General features: G+C 42.2%; 1 protein-coding gene across 1 annotated transcript in view; it reads left to right on the forward strand.

Annotated features, from left to right (window-relative positions):
• The first annotated feature begins 9238 nt into the window (after window positions 1-9238).
• LOC126383504 (uncharacterized) overlaps window positions 9239-23591 on the forward strand; it is a 38493-nt gene continuing 24140 nt past the window's right edge. The window contains exon 1 of the mRNA XM_050034034.1: window positions 9239-9454. Coding sequence (XP_049889991.1) covers window positions 9335-9454 — 120 coding nt within the window. The 5' untranslated portion in view covers window positions 9239-9334. The remainder of the gene's footprint in view (window positions 9455-23591) is intronic.

Here is a 23591-nt window from a genome sequence, read left to right on the forward strand (position 1 = left end):
TTTTCCCCGTTAAAGGGTTTTTTTTGGGGAGTTTTTCCTTATCCGCTGCGAGGGTCATAAGGACAGAGGGATGTCGTATGCTGTAAAGCCCTGTGAGGCAAATTGTGATTTGTGATATTGGGCTTTATAAATAAAATTGAATTGAATTGAATTGAATTGAATCCTGTAATTAAAAATACCTATTGTATAAGTTCTCTCTAAATTCCCCCCTAACTTCCATATTATTGATCAGTAGGTCACACATACCCTGTTATAGAATAGGTACCCAGTAGTTAAAAAAAAACCTATGATATAAATTCTCTGTAAATTCACGAATTGTTAGCCCCTTACTCCATAACTTAACATCTTGTTCCCCTGTATCTACATCTATGTATTGGTACGTACTACACTGGTACACCGTTAGTACAACAGATTACACCGTAACTACTTGATAGTTACGGTGTAAATTGCGGGCTGTAATCTAAAGCGCTACCGTCAGTTATTTTGAAAATATGACTGAATAACACATTGTTGACACGGCATCTCCAGGACACATACGGTTCTCCACTTCCACCTCTTCTAATAGCAGCATGCTTATTTCTTCAATGCTGGGCTCCGGGGACGAGGGACCTATTGTTACCCGACCCCCCCTTTCACCCAGTCTTCACTGCACTGCTGTCAAGAAGGCTAGAGTCCATCCCACACGTGCTCCAGTATACGCCGTTCAACGACCACTTCCTCCGGTGATCAGTTCTTGGGTTCCTCAGAAGACTCAGATGAGATAGAGGTAGAATCACTATTGCTAGACTCTGGTGGGGCGTAAACCGTTACGTTCCTGACCGGGTTCTGGATCACGGTTATGTTGGCGACAGAATGGACAGATTTCAAAATTAGTGCATGGAAAATAGGAAAACAACAACCCATTATAATGGGTATAAGTAGAATCATTCCAATAAGAGGGGCACATATGCTCAAAATCCATGCTATAATGGGGTTTCCTCTAAAGAATCCGAAAATCGTATCCCATGGCCTTTGATTTAAATAGCCTCCAGTGGTTTGTGCGTCTCTATTGGTATTTACAATGCCTTCTTGGATCTCTTTAAGGTTCTTAATTGCAACAGTTAAATTACCCAGCCCTTCGGATATGGATGGAAGCTATGTGCAAAACACCTCTCCCACGATGGCGCACACTCCTCCTTGGGAAGCCGTCAGTACATCTAATGCAACACGATTATCGATGGCAAATTGATGCAACAAAGCAAGCTCATTATTAATAGATCGAAAGCCTAAAATTGTTGCATTAGCCACTAACTACAGGTCATGTCGTGTAAGTGCTATGAGATAGTGATTAGCATACTGTAACTCTGTATTCCAAAATATAGATTTAAAGACTAGTTGGGAGTGTGTAAAAATCTGATGATCATTTGGTAAGGCATAGTATTGGCTTGACAAATCCACTGAATTCATGTTTTTTTCAATGTTTGTATCCCATGACTTCAGATAGGTCTCTTTTAGATCTCTGTGAGTTTGTGTGATTTGGAAGGAATTCAACTGGTTCCACCACATAAATTACATCATTTAAGACACACAGTGCACATCTTCCTTTAAATGAACGTGATACTTCTCTTAATCCGATATTGATGTTGATACTACGTTCTGAGGTGGTGCGGCCTTGACTCTGGTGGCATGAATCCATTGTGGCTGGCCCTTGACCTTGATCACTGTTCTGGTCACCAGTAGGACTTGCGTCGGTGGGCCGTAACACGGTTCTCCTTCTATGGCTTTTAGGCTGTGAACCAAAATGTAGTCTCCTGGTTGAAAAGCGTGTGTGGGCATATTAGCTGGGGAGGGAAGAGAATCTACCACCTGCTGAGAATACTTAGACACAAAGGAAAATAAATGTTTAACATAAGTATGTTGCATCTCTTGTAATTGGGTTAAGTCCATGGCTGGTTTCTCGTTGAACTGTACCCCTAAAGGAAAGGGACGGGCCATTAGTACTTCATGCAGTAACAAACCGGTTGTGGTGTTAGGCATTGCTCTAACTGACAAGAGGGTTAGAGGTAATGCTTCAAGCCAATTCATTTGTCTAGACTGATTAATTTTTATCAGTTTGTCTTTTATCGTCCTATTTGCACGTTCTACTTGTCCTGAGCTCTGCGGGTGATACGGGATGTGAAAAGTCCAGTTAATTCTCAAAGCTAAGGCCAATTGCTAAGTTACTCAAGATGTAAAGGGTGTACCATTATCTGAATCAGTGCCTGAAGGTATCCCATATCTTGGAATAATATGTTCCATTAAGCATTTGACTACTGTTTGTGCATTTTCTTTCCTAGTAGGAAATGCTTCTGGCCATTTGGAAAATCTGTCCACTATTGCCAAAAGATATGAATAACCTTTACATTTTGGCATATGCGTAAAATCTATTTGCAATGACTGAAAAGATCTTTCAGGTTTGGGCAAATGATCATGTTTAGGCGGATTTACATGTGGATTACAACGGGCACAGATCAAACATCTCTGAATAAATCTCCTGACTTTTTCCAACCCTATTGCAAAAAACAATCTCAAAATGTAGTCTGTCACTGCCTTGTAATTAACGTGTGTTGCACCATGTACGTAAGAGATAAGAGCATCATATACCAATTTGGGTAAGACTATGCGTTTATCTCTAAATTTCCATAGACCATCAACATTTTTGTAGCATTCTTTTTTCTGCCACAGTCTTATTTCAGCTTCAGGAGCTTGCTTCTGAAAATTACTCAAATCATTTATAGTAAAAGGTGGGTAGCTAGTTTAGATATGCTCGAAATTATGGCCTGTGTGTGTTTTGTATCTATTGGCGCATTAAAGTCCAATTTCACGTTATTATCCGTTTGATAACATTTGGTCGCTGATTGAAAACTATCAATCATAACTTTGGACATTGCAGTCAATTCAACATCATGTCCCTTTTTTATTAAAGCCAGTATTCTTTTAAATTATCTTGCCATGCATTCCATAACATATTTAATCCGTTCAGCAAAAAATTGATCTTTATCTGTCTTGTATTGTATATGTCAAAAGCTTTCTGACAATTTTGCAGCCAGGCTTGAGTACACTGCTTTTGTCAAACCTTAATTTGTACAGATATATTATCAACATCAGGAAAAATAAGCATGGGAATAATTTTGACAATATCTCTACTAGATTTCATCTTTCCGTGCCCCATGCCAGAACAAGCCAATAACCAATCATATTTGTCATCTGATTCATATGCAGGAGGCTCAGTGAGTGTAGGGAGAGATGGATACAGAGTGGCATGCTGGACAGCAGTGTGTGTTGGTTCAGGTTTCACTGTCTCTTATGTCATGAAAGACAACTTTTTACTCTTTTTCTTTTCTATCTTCTGTACATTCCCCGGCCACTGTTTACTCATCAGTTCCCAAGCTTTAAATACATCACACATATAACTTTTGTCCCAATTTGGATTTGGAACTGCAGTATTGTCAATCAAATATTGCCAAATTATGTTTAATTTGGATTTAGCAAAACTTCCATCTCTAGGATATCTATTGTCTGTCCACTCAGATATATCTGTTAGAAAGGGTTCAACATAATAAAATCCTAGTTTAGTTTGCATCCATTCTCTCGGTGTCATCTGCTCAAGTGTTTTGGTTGGGATATTTTTCAAATAGGGGTTCGTCTTCAGTAATTTTTTCATAGCATTAAGCTCCTTTTTTGGTAAGTCCTGCTCCGATCTATTCTTAATTTGTATTGCTTTACATTGTGATGATTTACTCCATTTATGTTCCATGGTTAAACTTCATATGTTAATAACACAAATATACATGCATCCGCTTAGGAAGAACCCGTTCATAAGTTTTTTGTAAACAGGAATTAATAATTTAAACATAAATTAATTATTTGTGTCGTTTTGATTTCATGGACTAGGCTTAAGTCTGCTGCGTGTCAATGCTGCTCGATCGATCGAGACTTACACTTGCCAATGTCTATCTAATCAATAATTGTTATCCTATCGAGACTTACACTTGCCAATGTCTATCTAATCAATAATAGCTATCCTATCAATGACCACAAGACAACCACCCTATCATCCTCAACACACATAAATCTATCACCCAAAGAACTTCTCTTGTGACAGAAGGTTGTGGAGAAGACAATTTAATTGCTGAAAATCAAAGGAATGATTGAAAAACATCCTTGAAAGTCTTTGAATTTGACTTGCCCCTGTCTGTATGAACCCTGAGGATGCTGCTCGCTGCAGGAGTGGGAGTTACTACATATTGTACACACACCTTTATGTTTTTGTAAATACATCCTCATTCATAAATAGTTTTGTACAAATAGATAGCTTTACCTTATTAATAAATAGTCATTATTATAGTCCTACATACACAGTGCAGAATAATATTTTCTCTTGCTTTTACTTTCTGATGTTTAAATAATTTGTTTAAGCATATGTTGATCTGTTGCACCTGTTCTGTGTTGAATTTTGGTAAGTAAAACATGTTAGATGCGGGCTGAATGACTACCGTCCAGTGGCACTGACACCAATAGCTATGAAGCGTTGCGATGTATGCAGACGACTCTACATTATATGCATCAGCACATATACCTGGAGAACTTGGTAAGGTATTAAATGAAGAATTAAAGCTAGTAGAAGAATGGATTACAGTAAATAAGTTAGTTCTTAATATTGAAAAGACAAAATGTATGGTATTTAGTTTAGAACGGTCATTAAAAGATGCACCAATTTTGCACTTAACTATAGGAGACACAGATATTGAACAAGTAACAGAAGCAAAATTATTAGGGATCACTGTTGATAGTCAAATGTCTTGGAACAGCCAAATTGATCAAATGGTGGTAAAAATGGGAAGAGGAATGGCTGTGATAAAACACTGTTATTGTTCAGTGATCTGGTCCAATACAAAAGAAAATAATTTAAAAAGGTTACAGGTAGCTCAAAATAAAGCTGCTCGCATTGTTCTTTAATGCCCATATCGAACAAGAGTAAGTACAATGAACAGTCAGCTGACTTGGCTAAGTGTAAAATGCAGGTTACATTATTCTCTAGTGTGTTTCATTAAAACTATCATCATAACTAAAACCCCGGAAGTACTTTATAATAAATTAGAATTTTTTTCAGACAGACATCATTATGCTACTCGTCAGTCATCAGAGGGTCGTTTTCTGTTGCCTCAGTGTAGAACTAGTTTGAAACAGAGAACAGTCAATTACAGAGCATTGGTGTCATGGAATTCATTACCCAGTTTTCTGATTTCAGAAAGTAATACAACATGTTTTATTAATAAAAAGTTAAGATTGTATTTGTTCACACAAGGAATAGTGTAGAATCTACTGTATTGTTTGTATTGTATTTATTTATCTATTTTCTCTGTTCTTAAAGATGAAATCGGAAGAAGAGAGCTATGCATCTCATTTTAGTTGTGATTTAGTGGAGGAGTTGCTTAGTGATTTGTTTTTCTTAATTCTTTTAAGAGATGAAACTATTATATAGAGCTATCATATGTATTAGACAGACTTAAGTTGCTCTAGTTGTGTCTTAGTGTTGTGTTATGTATTGTCTTATTGTGAGTATGAATGTGATGGATATGTATCTGTGTATTTCTCAGTTCTGAAGTATTGTCAAAAGATTAATGGGGACCCCAGGAAGAGTAGCTGCTGTTGTAATAACAGTAGCTAATGGGAATTTGAATAAATAAAAATAAACATAAGTGCTTTGAGAAACTGGTTTGGAGTCACATTATTTCAAGCCTTGCCCCAGAACCTCCTACCAGTGGGATGTGCCTGAAACACCTCCAGCAGGAGGCGCCCAGACGGCATCCTGATCAGATGCCCAAACCACCTCAACTAACCCCTTTCGACGTGAAAGAGCAGCAGGTCTACTTCGAGCTCCCTCCGGATGTCTGAGCTCCTTACCCTATCCTATCTCTAAGGCTGAGTCCAGCCACCCCACGAAGGAAACTCAATATAGCCGCTTGTATCCACTATCTCGTTCTTTCAGTCACTACTCAGAGGTCATGACCATAGGTGAGGGTTGTGACATAGATGGACCAGTAAATTGAAAGCTTCGCCTTACGGCTCAGCTCCCTCTTCACCACGACAGTCTGGCGCAGAGCCTGCATCATTGCAGAATGTGAATATCACAAACAGGAACAGTGACAAGGGACAACCCTGGCAGAGGCCAACACCCACCGAGAAAGTGTTTGACTTTACGCTGAGTATTTGGACACAGCTCTCACTTTGGTCATACAGGGACTGGATGGCTTGTAGCAGAGAGCCCGGTACCCTGTACTCCCGCAGTACCCCCCACAAGACCCACAAAGGGACACAGTCGTAAGCCTTCTACAAATCCACAAAGCACATGTGGACTGGATGGGCAAACTCCCATAACCCCTCATGCAGCCTCACAAGGGTAAAGAGCTGGTCCACTGTTCCATGGCCAGGATGGAATCCGCAATGCTCCTCCTGAATCCGAGGTTCGACAATCAGTCGGAGCCTCCTCTCCAGCACCCTGGAGTAAACTTTACCCAGGAGGCTGAGCTATGTGATACCCCAGTAGTTGGAACACACCCTCCGGTCCCCGCTTTTGAAAATGGGAACCACCCCCTCTCCGCAGGCACCGTACCCAACCTCCATGCAACACTGAAAAGGCATGTAACCAAGACAGCCTAATAATGTCCAGAGCGTTCAGCATCTCAGGGCGATTCTCATCCACACCTGGCACCTTGCCGCTGGGGAGCTTTTTGACTACCTCAGCAACCTCTGCCAGGGAAATTGGCGAGTGTTCCCCCGAGTCCTCAGGCTCTGCCTCCTCCATGGTAGACGTGACGGCCTGGCTCAGGAGTTCCTCAAGGTGCTCCTTACACCACTTGATGATGTCCCAAGTTCGGGTCAGCAGTCTGCTGAGCACAGCCTGAGACAAGCCCTGATTTCCCTTCCTGAGGCTCTAACAGTCTGCCAGAGTTTCCTTTCAGGCTAACCAAAAGTCCTTCTCCATAGTCTTCCCGAACTCCGCCCACACCCGGGTTTTTGCTTCAGCGGCTGCAACAGCTTCAGCCCTTCTTGCCAACCGGTACCTGTCTGCTGCTTCAGGAGACCCCTGGGCCAGCCAGACCCGAAAGACCTCCTTCTTGTACCTCCTCCCCCACCATCTGATCCAACTCACCATCAGGTGGTGATCAGTTGACAGCTCTGCTACTCTCTTCAGCCAAGTGTCACATGGCCACAGATTTGATGATACCACCACAAAGCCGATCATTGATCTTTCGTCTAGGGTGTTCCCTAGATGTATATCCATTGTTAAAAAGATTACCCCAAGGGTGGCTGTAAATAATTTATTTAAAACCAATAAAATCACAGCATTGACAAATGCAGAGATTGGACAGTAACTATAAAGGTTAAAGTATAACAATTAAAATGGGCAACTAAAAAAGGCTGAGAGAAATACCAATTATGTCCAACTAAAATCCAAAAAATCAGCCAGAACGCCTGATTAAAGGCCGTCTTTTAAAGAGTCCCAGAATGTCTGTCGGGCATGTAAAATTGTTCAGGGAGAGTAAACTTTTACTTATTCTTTTTAGGGGGGGGGGGTAGCACAGGGTAGGCCTTGCCTAGTTGTCCTCTAGCCATTCCTTTCAGTCTCCTGGTGTCTCTTTTCAACGTGGTTCTGCTGCCCTTCCTCCGTTGGGACTGCTGCGGTCGCTGTGGAGGAGAAGAACGCATTCTCAGTCACATGTACACACACACAGAGGATGCCACACACACCGGCTAGCTTAGCTTGGTCACTTTCCTTTACTTAGCTTAGAGTAGGCGTTGACCAAGTCTATATTGCTCCACGTCCAAGCGCCTGTCCGGTGCCTTGTCTCAGACATTTGCAGCTCCGTCTTAACCTGTGCAGAGCCTCTGTGGAGTCGCTCCGCGGTCCAACTCTGTCTCGTGTGTGTGCACAGTCCTGCCTTCTCGTCACGCTCATGTGTCTGTCCTGCTTACTGCCTTCTCTTATACCTGTGTTCAATCCCACTTAAGAAAGCACACTGACATGTCTTGAACAATTATGAGTCTCGGGGGTGTGGTAAGTTAATTGTTCATTTCATTTTCAGTCCACAAGAAAGCATGCGAGTCACAACAGGTCCATAAGCAAGCATTTTAAGAATAAACCCATAAAACCATTCAATAAAACTAATAAAAACATTTCACAAACTCCAAATGTGACTAAATATAAATACTGATAAAACACAGGCATAAATTCCAAAATACAAATAATTAAAACATGCAACCAGGATAAAATCAAATCAAACTTATCAACTCACAAGCACAACATGCAAAGAAACATAAGAGGATGTGTCACTCTGACATAATATTTATTACTGTTTTACTTTAACTTTTTAGTATATAGTTTGTTTTTGTGTTAATGAGCTCTTCTTTTTTACTTTGCACTGAAGATATTGCATTGAATTTCTTTGTACATGTACAATGACAATAAAGACAACTGTATTCTATTCTATGCTAGATAAAGTTGGATATACAGCAGTTCATTTTCAGTTGGATTTTATTTGTTCAAAAACAGCTCTTTCCAGTAACCTGAAGCACTTTTTTATTTGTTTGAGTGAGAGAAAGAGATAAGGTCCTGTAACCTGCTGCAGTTTTAGAGAAAATCTACACGTTATTTATTAGTAATTGTTTTATGATGAACATACAATTGAATATTAATTAAAGAAAAGTAAAAAGTCTGCTCACTGAAGGCTTCCTTGTATGTAGCAAAACATCCTGGTGCAGACTATCTAGTGCCGTTTACCAACCCACTGGCGCTCCAAGCTCATACCCTCATAGTACTGTACTGTATACCCAGTGTATGTGTATACATTGGCGACCAATTCAGGGAGATCAGAGAGAGGTTTTTGTGTACATTTTAGATTTTGTTCAAACTTTATCTATATGCTATTTGAGACCAAAAGATAAGTTCTGTGAAATATCGGATTTTTGACAGTTCATGACCTTAAACATGTCAGTAAGTGAGTAATACACAAACCAGGCAGTGTTGTTACGAAATCCTACGCTCACAGCAAAACCTGAAATCACCTTTGAACCTGCCGAGAGGAACTGGCAGTGAAATGTTGCTTTCCTAACTCTGGGCGAAAATAATGAAACTTGTGTAAAAATGTTTTTATGTAAATAATGGAAAACCCAGAAACTTGTAATCCTGTCACCAGCAGCTTTTATAAAGGCCAAGAGGCTCGATGAAGCTCAGTCATTGCCGCGTTCGTGCAGCTGTCACCTGAGATCTGTTTTTTCCATTTACATTTTGAAGCTGATCAGCTGTAGCATCATGAATCTGTGGATCAGCAGTCATCTCCTGGTGGCGGGGCTGTTGCTGAGCACCTCGGCTCTGACGCCTGAAGAATGCCAATCCTTGGTCACACCTCTGTCTCTGGCTGACCGCTCAACAGTAAGCCCTCGTCTGACTCCTTTTAGTTTCTTTATTAGGTATTAACATTCAGGTGTTGAAGCAGTATTCAACCTTTTGAAAGCTTCTTGCTCAGTTTGGGCCTCTTATGGATTAGCATTAGCATTACATTCGAGTCAGAGCTCAGCATTTAGTTATCTTAAAAGTAAATACACTATAACAAAGTACAATGAAAAAAATATTCAAGCCATTTCCCAAGATGTGATTCTGTTTTCAATCCAGGTAGCCACTGGCTACCATCTTTGTTTGGATTAGGATGTGCTGCAAGTTTGGATACAGGTCACAAAACTTTTCTTCATCCAGACAGTTATTAAGAGCTCTGGGGTCATCTGACTTATCGGATATAGACTGTGGTTATAAACCTGCCGCTGGGCCGCTGATTTTGGCCATCATTCTTCCTTCCTACCACTATTTGGACGTTACCAAATCCTCTATGCTATGGGAAACAACAACCTCTGAGTGAAAAACTTACACACTGAAAATGCAAGTTTAAAGCATGCTTTCTTTGTTTTTTTTCATGAATTGTAGAGATCTATAAATAATAAAACAACTCATGAACGCACTCCTGCACTGCATTGGTATAAATATATATACATATATATATATAAATTCACGGGTAAAAATGAACTACATGCTGGCGAGCCATGGGTGAGAACAAAAGTACATTTTCAATTTTTCAGAATAAATAAAGTAAAAAGATGTGCAGTGTATGTGTAATATTTTGACATCAATCAATCAATTTTATTTACAAAGCCCAATATCACAAATCACAATTTGCCTCACAGGGCTTTACAGCATACGACATCTACATCACTATTACCAAGCTGCAGTTCCTTTTATTTTTAAAGTTAATGACACAAGTGGAACCTTTGACCATCATCACATTGGTCACCGACATGGAGGACTCCAGCCATGAAAGCCCGAGGATAAGGTGGCAGACACCCAGGGAGGATCTTTTTGAGGTTTTATGGTGATGAAAAAAATGGTACTGAAATGTCGAAATATATTTAAGAATGTCCGAAAAAATGGAAATAAATCGTCCAAAAATTAGTTGGTTGATACATACATCTCTTGATGCACTTAGATACATCATCAGTGAAGTACCTGGGGTGATATGGGGTTTCAGGTCTTTCAACCCCTATAGCTTTCAACAGCTTTGAATTTTCCTGGTAGGCCTGATTTGTCGATAGCAGCCAGCCACTCCTCCAGGTCTTGATTTGCCACTCTGATGGAAGCCGCATCCTTTGGGGTGCAGTCAAAGACTTTCCCGAGGATCTTCACAGGTTTCTCTGTAACTGATGGGATTTGGGTTTCCCCATGGGAGAAGTGAAACTGGTCTGTCACCTTCCCTCTTCTCAGAACCAAGGACCTCAAGTTTTCTGGCTAGAAGCGCATCCGAGCCCACGTGATTACGGTCTTTAAGCCTTGGAGGATCCATCTGCTTCCCGGAACTGACAAAGTTGTTATTGTCAGATCATCCATAAAGGCTCTGATGGGGGGTTTGCCGGACTCCAGACCTGGTTTTGGGGCCTCTACACTCTGTTTCAGCTGACTTGACTAGCATATTCATGGCCAGAACGAATAAGGTCGCTGAATTTGTATTTCCAGTGATAATCCCTTTCTCAAGCCAGTGGTGGTCAGATGTTACTGTCCCAGGAGTGAACCTCAGATTAAAGCTGTTGTAATAATCCATAATGAGATTCTTGATGTTACTTGGGACATGATGCCGCACCAATGCTGCCTCCACTAGCTTGTGTGGTATGTAGCCATATGCATTGGCTAGGTCAATTCATAGCACCACCAGGTCTCCTTTCTCTTCTTGAGCCTCCCTGATCAGCTGTGTCACCACTCCATTTGTTCTTTAGAAGATAGTCAGCCGGTGGGAAACGATACTGAAAAATATATTTGCCTCAACATTGAGCAGGGAGATGGTCTTAACCTGCTCAATGCTGGTTAATAATAATAGCCTAATAATAATAATAATAATAAGACATTTTATTTGGAAGCACCTTTCGTCACCCAAGGTCACCTTACAGAGCATAGAGGATAAAAGACATCATTAAAATAAAACATCGACATAAAAACAAGTGTAGTGCACAATGTCCAGTTAGAGTGAATATGCCAGTTTGAACAGGTGGGTTTTGAGTTGGGATTTGAATGATGTCTGACTGTCTTATGTGTGGGGGGAGGGAGTTCCAGAGTCTGGGTGCAGAGAAGCTGAAGGCTCGGGCACCCATGGTACTGAGGCGTGAGGTGGGGATGGTGAGGAGTCCAGCAGAGGTTGTCTTATCTTCCTTTGGTACCCACACTCCTGCAAATCTCCACTGTTGGGTTACCTTTCCCCTCCTCCAGATTATCCTCAGTATCTTTCATAGATGGTGTGTGAGTTTGGGCCACCTTTTGTACATCAGGTAAGGCACACCATTGGGTCCCGGCATTGAGCTGGTTCTAGCAGCCTTGATCACAGATTAGATTTCCTTTCAGCCAGGGTCCTTGGTGTTAAAGTCAGTGGATGGTGCTGGTGGGTTGAGCAGGGCTCTGCATTCTCCTGGATCAGGGGTCTGCAACCTTTGCCATTAAAAGAGACATTTTTGACCAAGAATAATTTGAAAAAATCTGTGTGGAGCCGCAAAACATGTTTGAGCCTTATAATCAAGGTAAATAGCCTATTAAGTCTAAATTAGCGTATACTTATGGTCTAAATAAGCATTTGTTAATATGTTTTACCACAAGGTGGACACTGTGCAGGGCACTATTTATGATTATTTGGTACTTAAATTTTGCAGAGCTGGCAGTGAGAGCAAACAAATCTGTCCACGCACTATTACATTCTCTATTTTATTCAATTTACTTTTTTGGATTTGGCATCCATAGCTAACCAGCCACTGCTATCGAGGTTCAGCAACATTTGGATTCATAGAATGAATTTCCATAGAATTCTTTTCTCAAAGGCTCAAGGAGCCACTGGACAGGGGCTAAAGAGCCACATGTGGCTCCGGAGCCACAGGTTGCCTACCCCTGTCCTAGATCTTCCTCCCGTGCTGCATCACTGTAGGTGAGATGGAGATGGTTGTCTATCTCCTCATTTGAGCATGTGAGATGGCCGCCACGCTTCAGGTCTAAATAAAATTGATTGATTGATTGATTGATTGATTGATTGATTGATTGATTGATTGAGTAAACTAATAGGTCTAAAGTTAGATGGGTCAGTTATATCTCTGTCCTTCCTAGGGATTAGAGATATCAAGTCTTCATTAAATGTTGGTGGAACATGACCCTTTTCAAAAACCTCTTGATAAACCTGCAAAACTGGAGCAAGAATGTCAACATATACTTTATAATATTCTGCAGGAAACCCATCGTAACCTGGTGATTTCCCAGTTTTCATTAATGAGACAGCTCTCTTTATTTCTTCCTATTTTCCCAGTTTGTTCCCCACCCTTGTAAAAGTCTGTTTTTAATCTATATAAGGCATATTCTACTTTTTTATTATAAATTTTGTGCAACTTAAATTTGAGCCTACAAAGTTCTTGATATTGTGAGTCAGAAAAATGTTCAGATAATTGATTTTCCTTTAATTTGATTTCATTCTGTAATTCTTTTATCTTGTTTGTGCTATCAGTTTCCCCCTTATGTATGCTTTAGATGCCTCCCAGACTGTTGTAATTTCTTTGGTGCTGCTAATGTTCAATTCAAAAAATGATTTCAAGTCTTCACCTAACGATGTTCTGAAGGATTTATCCTGCAATAATGAAGTATTCATTCTCCATCTAGTCCTCCTGCCTATGTCCAGTTCTGCATTCACACATAGTTCCACTGCTGCATGATCTCTAATAGCAATAGTTCTTATGTCACAACTGATTAAACTATTTATTAAAGGGCTTGCAATTAAAAAGAAATCAATTCTGGAATGGGATTTATGACAATGGGAGAAAAATGTATATTCCCTCTTGTGAGGGTTAGTAAGTCTCCATATGTCGATAAGACCCATATCCTCTTTTAACATATGAATTGCTTCCTTGTCTTTGGTCATCAATATCCTTAGGCCTGCTTTTGTCCAGAACGGGATCCATCACTTGGTTAAAATCACCTGCCAGTATTATTTGCCTGTCCATGTCTCCTAGGACCTTATTTATCTCATGGAAAAAATCTGGGTCCCCTTTGTTAGGTGCATAGATGTTACATAGTATCACCTGTAATCCTTCTATTAGTGCTTGCACACATATCATCCGCCCTTCTGCATCTTTAACCTCTTTCTGCAAAAGAACCAAAGTCATTACACCATTACGTGAGCTCGAAAATGAGCTGTGGAAAATACAGTGGTGTGAAAAAGTGTTTGCCCCCTTCCTGATTTCTTACTTTTTTGCATGTTTTCCACACTTAAATGTTTCAGATCATCAAACAAATTTAAACAGTCCCGCTAAGCTGTCTTATGCAGCTATAAAATTAAAACAAAACAAAAAACCTTGCCTGGTCCGTGGGTTACTGCTCTACCTCCGTTCTGGATGGCAACTTCCTCAGGTTCATCTCCACTCCGACAAAGTCTAATGTTAAACAGTACGTCTATGACTCTCCCATGCAGTTACAAATATCCGCTCACCTCCTTCATTGTATATTCAGACTGCACTTTCACCATTGTCGTTGAGAAATTTACTCGCTGCTGTTCAACAGTGACCTTTTTAAAATAAAGGCAGTCGTGAGGAATACTACCTGTGTCTTCCTTCATATCGTGACACGGTGTCAGAATTGAGGACTCAACGCCGACACTGAAGATGAAATGGCTAAGTTTGCACCCCCGGAGCCGTTTGATTTTGCCCAGCCGGCAGAGTGGCCGACATGGAGGCAGAGATTTTCCCACTTTCGAGTTGCATTGAAACTGGACAAGGAGAGCGGTGAGGTGCAGGTCAATTCTCTGCTTTACTCTATGGGGAGAGATGCGGAGCCAATCTTCAATTCCTTTGTGTATCCTGCTGCTATGGAGGATAATCCACACCCAGAGTTTGACTTTAATGCCGTGTTGGAAAAGTTTGATGAACACTTTGTCCCCAAACACAACGTCATCCACGAACGTGCCTGTTTTCACAAGAGGACTCAAAGAGCCGGTGAGTCAGTGGAGGCCTTTGTTCGGAGTCTGTATGAGCTCGCACAGCACTGTGAGTTTGGCAACAGTAAGGATGAGCAGATTCGGGACCGAATTGTCATAGGATTAACTGATAAAGAGGTGTCACAGAAGCTACAACTTGAGGCGGATCTAACACTGGAAAGAGCCATCCAGCTTGCGTGCCAGAGTAAGCTGGTCAAACAGCAGAGCGCGGAGCTTGTGGAAAGCAGAGTGAATGAGGTGAGAAGCAAACAATACAGCAACACGAGGCGGAGCAATGATAAACCACAGCACTCACAGAAAAAACAACAGTGAGGCTAAACAGAACTGCCAAAGGTGTAATAGGATGCATGATAAAAATGAAAGCTGCCCTGCTCATAATAAAAGATGCAGAAAATGCAATAAGACAGGTCATTTTGAAGTGGTGTCTAAAACTAAAATGTTAAAAGAAGTCAGGACAGAGGCTGTGGCAGATTTGGATGAGGATTCATTTTTCATAGGACTTTTTCTTGGAGCTGTGACTGACTCAAAGCTAACTGTCATAGAGGAGCCATACTCAGACACTGATTGGGATGCTGAGCTACTGGTGAACGGCAGCCCAGTGGACTTTAAAATTGATACCGGAGCCGACACTACTGTTATGAAAGAGGCGACATTCAGCGGGTTACTGCGGAGACCCAGGCTGATTCGTTCCAGGCCAACAGTGTACAGCCCGGGAGGGAAAGTCAAGTGTGCGGGAAAATTCCTTGCCAATACGATGTATAAGGGGCAGAAATATCAATACTGGATCACAGTCATTAAAGGGCAGTATGCAAGCAACTTACTGGGCAAGGCTGCGGCAAAGTGTATGGGACTTGTCACGAGAGTCAATGGGATTAACAGTGACTTAACAGGAGATGTGTTTGCAGAAATTGGACTACTGAACTGTGAGTCTGTTAAAATAGAGCTGACTGATGATGCTGTGCCCTACAGTGTAAATACGCCACGCAGAGTCCCTTTTCCCCTCCTCCCGAAAGTGGAAAAAGAGCTAAAGCGTATGCTCAGCCTGGACATCATAGAGGAAGTCACCACACCCACAGACTGGTGTGCACCAATGGTGCTGGCTCCAAAACGTAACAAAGACGAGGTCAGGGTGTGTGTGGATTTAAAACGGCTGAACAAGGGAGTTAAGCGGGAGCGTTACATCCTGCCCACACTGGATCTCTACCCTAGATGCCTCAAGCGGTTTCTGGCAGATTCCATTGGACCCCAGCTGCCAAAAACTCACCTTGTTTATAACTCCCATGGGCAGGTTCTGCTGTAAACGCCTACCATTTGGGATTACATCAGTGCTCAAGATTTTTCAGCGGCTGACGAGCACACTGCTTCAGGGCCTTGTGATGGACAACATTCTCATCTATGGGTCCAGCAAAGAGGAGCACGACCGCCGCCTGGATGCAGTGCTACGGACAATTGCAACATCAGGCCTTAAACTCAATAGAGCCAAGTGCCACTTTGGAAAAACAGAACTACAGTTCTTTGGGCACATCATAAGTGCTGACGGCGTAAAACCAGACAATTGTAAGGTGGAAAGCATCACCAAAATGCCTAGCCCCACAAATGTGAAGGAACTCCGTCAAGAGCCAAATTCCTACCCGGGCTTTCCATCACACTGCACCCTATCATGAAGCTCCTCAAAAGGGAGAGTGCATGGGTCTGGGGCCAGCCTCAGGAGCAGGCGTTCAACAAAGCTAAAGCTATGCTCGTGGCCGCACCAGTACTCTGTTGCTACGATGCAGGCTGGCCGACTGTAGTCAGCACAGACGCCAGCAGCTATGGCCTGGGCGCTGCTCTGTTACAGGACCACGATGGTGAGCTGCGGCCTGTCACTTTCTGTTCCCGAACTCTCACAGACACAGAAAAAAGATAATCGCAAATTGAGAGAGAGTGCTTGACGAGCGTGTGGGCGTGTGGGCCTGTGAGCGCTTTGCCCATTACATCCAAGGTATGGGCTGTGTCCGTCTTCAAACAGACCATAAGCCTTTAGTGCCACTAATCAATACATCTGACCTTGACAAAGCCCCACTGAGGTGTCAGAGGCGGCTCATGCGCCTCATGCGGTTTACTGTCACTGCTGAACATGTTCCTGGTAAACAGCTGGTGGTGGCCGACGCGCTCTCGAGGCACCCCCTGGATGGAGATGGCAAGTCAGACACAGATGGTCAGGTTAAAGCATATGTGAACACTATAGTGGCTAGTAAGCCTATCAAATCACTCAAGTTTGAGGAAATCTGCAGAGCCACATGGAGCGACGCTCAGCTTCAAAAGGTAATTGCTTTCATCAGAAAAGGGTGGCCCCAGAGAATAGCAGAGTCCTCACCCCTGCGAGTATTTCACGCAACCAGGGCTCACCTTTCTGAATCAGATGGTCTAGTGCTGTATCATGATCGTATTGTAATTCCCACAGCGCTCAGATCTGATGTCCTAAACCAGCTAAACCAGTGTCGAGAGCAAGCAAGGTCAACACTCTGGTGGCCCAGCATAGGGGCTCAAATCACAAAGAAAGTGACATCATGTGACTTCTGTGCAGAGCATAAACCTACACAGAGATGTGAACCACTCGTAACAACTTCCCTACTCAGTGGTCCCTGGCAAAGGATTGCAGCTGACTTGTGTGAGCTGGAGGGTAAGAGCTACCTCATTGTAGTGGACTATTTTTCTAGAGACAGTCATTGACAATGGAACACAGTTCTTAGCGGTGGAGTTCCAGGACTTCAAACAGAGGTACGGTTTCTCCCACATAACCTCTAGCCCCCATTACCCACAGGCGAACGGGGCAGCTGAGAGAGCCATCCAAACAGCCTGACCCCTGCCTAGCCTTGATGTGTTACCGTTCGACACCAATTGCTGCTACTGGAGTGAGCCCTGCCCAGCTAATGACAGGACGTCAAATCCGCACCACTGTCCTGGTGCTCGAAAAGACATTACTGCCACGCCCAGTCAACCAGGACCTTGTCTACCAGAAGGACGCCGCAGCAAAAGAACCTTAGCGATTCTCCTACAACTGCAGACATTCAGCTTGTCCACTCCCGTAGCTGCGCCCTGGTCAAGATGTCAGGGTGAAGCTCAACGTGGACCAGGGCTGGAAAAGACCTGCCAAGGTCATCGGCAAGTCTAAGGAGCCAAGATCCTACCTGGTGTAAATGGACAATGGCACAGTGACTCTGCGCAACAGACGACATCTTCAGCCTGTTCCTGAGACAGACAACCCAGCTGAGTAACAGCAGCGTTCCAATCCTGACCCACCACAGCAGGACTGCAGTTCCCCAGCTACAGCGGTGGCTATGCCACAGGTGCCATCACCAAGCCAGCCATCCTCAGGTCCCTCCCTGGGGTCTCCTCTCTGGTCTGCGACTCCTCGGAGAGTGACTTCAAGGGGCCGGGAGGTGAAACTGCCTGTCAGATTTAGAGACTGAAAAGTAATAGACACTTGACTTTGTCCTTATTAGGTCTGTGTGAGTGTTTGTTCTTTCTTACAGGAACCATGGACTGAAAGAGGACTAAAGTGTAGTTCAGAGACATTTGCACTTGTGGGTTATTTTCTTGTTTTTAAAAAGGGCATACTAATCCCTATCAGGACTCGGGGTGTCGACCCTGATGTTGTCCGGTGTTTATTTGGCAGCACTGGGGTTCAGTTATGTTTAAAAAAGAAAAAAAAAGAAAAAAGAGAGAGAATTGTTATTGTGAAAAAAAGAGTGCAAGGTTATGTCATTAAATGGAAACTTCATTTTGTAGTTGAGTGCCAAGCAACAAGTGCACTGGTGTCTTACAATGCACCTTACCATGTTTATTTTCTTTTGAAAATCACTAGGATGCGGAGTGTTGTTGTTCAGTGAGTACTAGCCGCCGCTCGGTGTGTTGAGCTGTGCTGTATACAACAATGACATTGTTAAAATAAAGGCAGTCGTGAGGAATACTACTTGTGTCTTCCCTCATATCGTGACACTAAACATTGTAGTTGGTCTGAGTTATACAGCTGAGGAGGTATTACTGTGATGAAAGGACGTTGTGTGTGTGTGTGTGTGTGTGTGTGTGTGTGTGTGTGTGTGTGTGTGTCTGTCTGTCTGTCTGTCTGTCTGTCTGTCTGTCTGTCCCTGCATGTGTTTGAATATGTATGTTTGGTCTGCTAATTTTCCAGGGAGGGGACAACACTGTTTAGCGTTTGAGATGTTAACTATGGATGGGGACCGAAATCCAGTACTAAATTAGTCCTGGGGGTAAATTATGAAAAGGCGTAGTGTTAATAAGCTCTGACAGTATGTTCTTTTATCGGTACTTTTATACATTTTGGTTCAATTCATTATCATCCTGCAACCTCTCATCGGGCACTCTGTGCTAGGGCTGAACTGCTCCACATACACACACATCCACACATACACGCACACACCTACACGACACAGTACTCTGTGAACAGTTGGGCAAAAACAAAGTGAAGATAACTCAAAAAATTACTCGTTACTGTAAGTGCAATTAAACCTTAGCGAGTAAGAAGCCAATAATTTATCAATACATGTGTTCAGCAAGCTTGAACAAGTAAACATGCCAACAGTGATATTCAATATGGTCCGTCCACAGTCTCTGATCTACTGTCACTAACATTATGCCTTACATGCTGATTTAGACAGCACACTAGTTCTGCTGATAGTGAGTTGGTACTAATAAGCTAAAATGCTGTCTGTTTGTAGACTAACTTAGTTAGTAAAATTGGGCAGATACTTTTAAACTTAGCTGCAGGCTGAGACAAACAGCCCAAAGAGGGGGGTTGGTATAATGAAACCTTAGTGTTCTTCAGTTCTGTGCCGTAAGGGTCCATAGTCATACCTGTAAATGTTGTGGATGTTCTGTGGGGTGTACGGATTCAAACAGTCAGGCTCCAGGCCTGGATGTTGTATCAAACATGTAGGATGAACTGGAACCTGGTCTATTACCCAAAAACCTAATGGGTAAATTAGACACAAGGCATACTGTTTTATAAGTAAGCAAATAAAGACTCAGGAGACAACATCACTGCATAGAAGCAACATGTGTTTTACTATGAAACTTTGATTTCATATAAATGATATGGAGAAACTGTGATACATTGGTACATTGTACATATTGTAGATTACAAACACAAGGTGAAGATGATTATAAAATGCAGCTACATTTTAGTAGAATGGTTTCAGTAAACATGACAGCTAAGACATCTGAATGTACCAGTTATTTCTCTTCATTTGTTTTTGTATAATACAGAAATCTGTCATCTCAATCTGCTGTGGTAAAATTGATGAATTCACCGATTAAAACTTTTGTGGTTTTAACGGGGAATGTGTTAGAAGCAGAGTTTACAATAACTTTGGTTTTATTACCCAATACAAGCTACATTAGTCTGGTCATAGATAAGCCTGCATTGATTTTTTTTTAAAAAGGAGTTATTATTTACACCACATCAGCTAAGTGCTGCTGTTGGTGTTTACACGTTATGTAGTAACTGACTATATTTCTAGAAACCGAAGTTGGAAACATCTGCAGCAGATATTTCCAACTTCATTCAGTCAGAGGACAGTCTTATAGTTGTTACCATAACATCACATAAGTTACAGGTATCATGTTACAGCTGAAATATAAGACAGCCACAAAATAAAAACTTAGCACTGTGAAATATCCTGCTCTAGTGTTTGTTCCGAAGGAGCTTTGGGGTTTATTGGCTTGTGTTTTCTCACTTAAATTTATAATGGCGGACATCCGCCATTGTTAGCTCAGCCACAGCTTGTTGTTTTGCACCAGCCTCCAGCAGTAAAGTCAGATAAGGTAAGGGGCATGACGTCACCGATACACGCTCTAAGCGTTGCACCAATCGCAACAGACTGAGCGAGCTGACCACTCAGAGCAGACTGGGCTGCTGGGGAGGCGAGACATAAGCCCAGAAAGAGGTGCTGCAGTACAAGCGAATGTGGAAGTCAGGTCGCAGGACTTTTTTAACCTGTACAGCTTTGAGTTAGACATAATGGAGGGTAATGAGTCAGTTCTTGTACTGAGCTTTAAAGGTATGGGCTGGTGTAGGTTTTCAAAAATGGACCTGTGCAGGATTCTGCCACAGGACTCTTGTTCCTGATGTTGATCCATTTTTTTTTATTTATAAACTCAATAAACGGGATGGGATGAATTCAATGCATAGCCAGTGCTTCTGCCGTTACATTATATTTAATGTCTCACCTAGGTGATCATTCTGGGGAAAGGGAGGTCAAACTTTTAACATAAGTGATCAGGGGCTGCCAATGAGTATAAAACTTGTCTGCTGAGCCCCGTATGGAGAATTAGATTTTTTCCAGTTCCAGAAAAGACATTGTATCACACAGCCATGACGTGGGGGAGGGGGGAATGATTTTTTTCCATAATAAGAGTATTCTCCGACGAGATAACAGAGAGGTGAAGGAAATTACATTTGCTTGCTTTACTGACATTGTTGTACCTGCCTCAGGTATACCAAATAGGGCAATCTGTGGGGATGTTCTATAACTTGTTCTAATATTACAGAAATCGTTCTGAAATAAGATTTCCAGTGCTCCGCCAGTCTTGGGCATGACCAAAACATATGAGTGAGGTTGCAGGGAGCCTGGGAGCATCTGTCACAGATGTCAGTCAAATTTGGGTATATTTTGGCTAGTCTAGATTTACTGTAGTGTGCCCTATGGACTATTTTGAATTGTATCAGTTGGAATCTTACACAAGTCAAGCAAGATTTTATTTCTTCCAGTGCTTCCTTCCACCAGTTGTCAGGTATAATAATGCCAAGTTCTGTTTCCCATTCTGTTTTAATTCTCTGTAAAGCTGGAGGTGTTTCTGGAGCTAGGAGGTCATATAAGAATGAGATATGCCTCCTTGTCATTTTGGTTATCGGCAAAAGGTGATCAATTCCTGAAGAGGGTGGGTCATCTGGAAAAGAAGGTGTGTTTGATTTGAGAAAATGTCGAATTTGAAAATACCTAAAGTGGTCAGATTGCTGTAGATTGAAACTACGTAATTGAGCAAACCTGGAAAATGTGCCTCCACTATAGAGATCACCTATTGTGCTGAGGCCTTGTCTGTCCCAACGACAGAAACTGGCATCAATCTTAGCAGGTTTGAATAGTTCATTATTACATATTGGAGTGCTAAAAGGAAGCGTGTTCCAGCCAAAGTGTTGTTTAATTTGTTTCCAGATTTTCAGAGTGGATATGACTATTGGATTATCAGTGTACTGTTTCGGTTTGAGTCTGTTAACATGGCATACCAAGGCTTTTAAAGAGGAAAAGTGATATGAATGTGATTCTAGTTGACACCACTGAGTTTTGGGATAAAGGCCCAGTATACAATTTTTTGAAAATTGGCTGACCAGTAGTAAAGCTGTAAATTTGGTAGCCCCAAACCACCTGCCGATCTGCTTCTCTGTAACAAGGGGTTTTGAAGCCTTGGAGGTTTATTGCTTCATATGAAGGAAGATAATACACTGTCAGTGTTGCGAAAGAAGGACCTGGGAAGAAAAAAGGCAAGCACTGAAAGAGGTACAGGTATCGTGGGACAATATTCATTTTAATACTTTGTATTTTCCCTGCTAGTGTGATCTGTAACCTGTTACACTTTTGAATATCTTCTTTAACTTTTGCATTTAAAACAGAAAAATTGTTATCAAATAGTTGTGACAATTTTCGAGAGACGTTAATTCCTAAGTATTTAAATGATGTTGTTGAGAGAGTGAATGGTAAATCTGACTGTGTTTTATCCTCTGCCAGCTGATTGATGGGAAAGAAATCGCTCTTTCCTATATTGAGCTTATATCCAGAAAACTTACCAAAGGTTTTAAGCGTGTTTAAGATATGAGAGATAGCTATTTTAGGGTTGGATACATAAAGTAACAAGTCATCTGCATACAGTGACACTTTATGTTCCACCCCCCCTCTCCTAATGCCTGGAATAAGTCTGTTGGCTTTGAGTGCTATAGATAAAGGCTCAATAGCTATGGCAAAGAGGAGAGGGGACAGTGGGCAGCCTTGGTGTGTCCCCCGCATTAAAGGAAAAAATTTGGACCTAATACTATTGGTGCATAAACACGCTTGGGGGGATGTGTACAGTAAGCGTATCCAAGCAATAAAGCGCTCTCCAAACCCGAATTTTTGAAGGGAAAAGAACAAATAATTCCACTCCACCCGGTGAAAGGCCTTTTCTGCATCTAAAGAAATGAGCCCTTCCGGCACAGTTGTTGAGGGTGGAGAGAAAATTATGTTAAATTATGTTGCTGCGCTCAGAGGTGGAGCAGCGTTTTGATTAGGAGGGACTCCGCGTAGCTGCAGGGCGACAGCAGGCAGTTCTTGAGGCGGCTCAGGGGAAACGAGTGGATTTGGGTTCCCCGGAACTGACCCCCTTTCCACGAGAGTGGCTAAGCCTTGAGCTGGACATACTGAGGGATGTGTGTAGGGGACGAGAAGTTAGCACCATCCAGGATGTTGTGTCCATCCTGCAAACCTTGCAGCCCCAAACCCGCTCCATGCTGTCGGAGGTGGAGAAGCTCATTAAGCTCTGTCTGGCCCTGCCCATGTCTGTTGCGGCATCCAAGCGCTCTTTCTCAGCCTTGCGCAGGCTGAAAACCTGCCTGCGCAACACCGTGACGCAGGAGAGACTAACACATTTGGCCATTATGAACACTCACAGTGACCTTATGGATGAAAGTGATGTCTCGAGCCTGCTTAAAATCTTCATCAGTAGGTCAACTGAGAGAAGGTCCACTTTTGGAAATGCATGAGTCAGAAGCACAGACTTTTCTTTTTTCATTCAAGGTTACAAATAATGCTGTTATGCTCCTTAAATGGCTTGATTTAGTTAGCAAAGTTTCATTTTCTTAACAATAAAGATGTCGTGTTCATCCATTCTAGTTCTCTTATAACTGCATGTTATTATAAAATAACTTCAAATCAAATCCTTAATCACTGATAAGTGTGCGTGCTTCCCCCGCCCCTCCCAACA

This window comes from Epinephelus moara, chromosome 22 (assembly GCF_006386435.1).
Source record: "Epinephelus moara isolate mb chromosome 22, YSFRI_EMoa_1.0, whole genome shotgun sequence".
Classification (NCBI taxonomy): Eukaryota; Metazoa; Chordata; class Actinopteri; order Perciformes; family Serranidae; genus Epinephelus; species Epinephelus moara.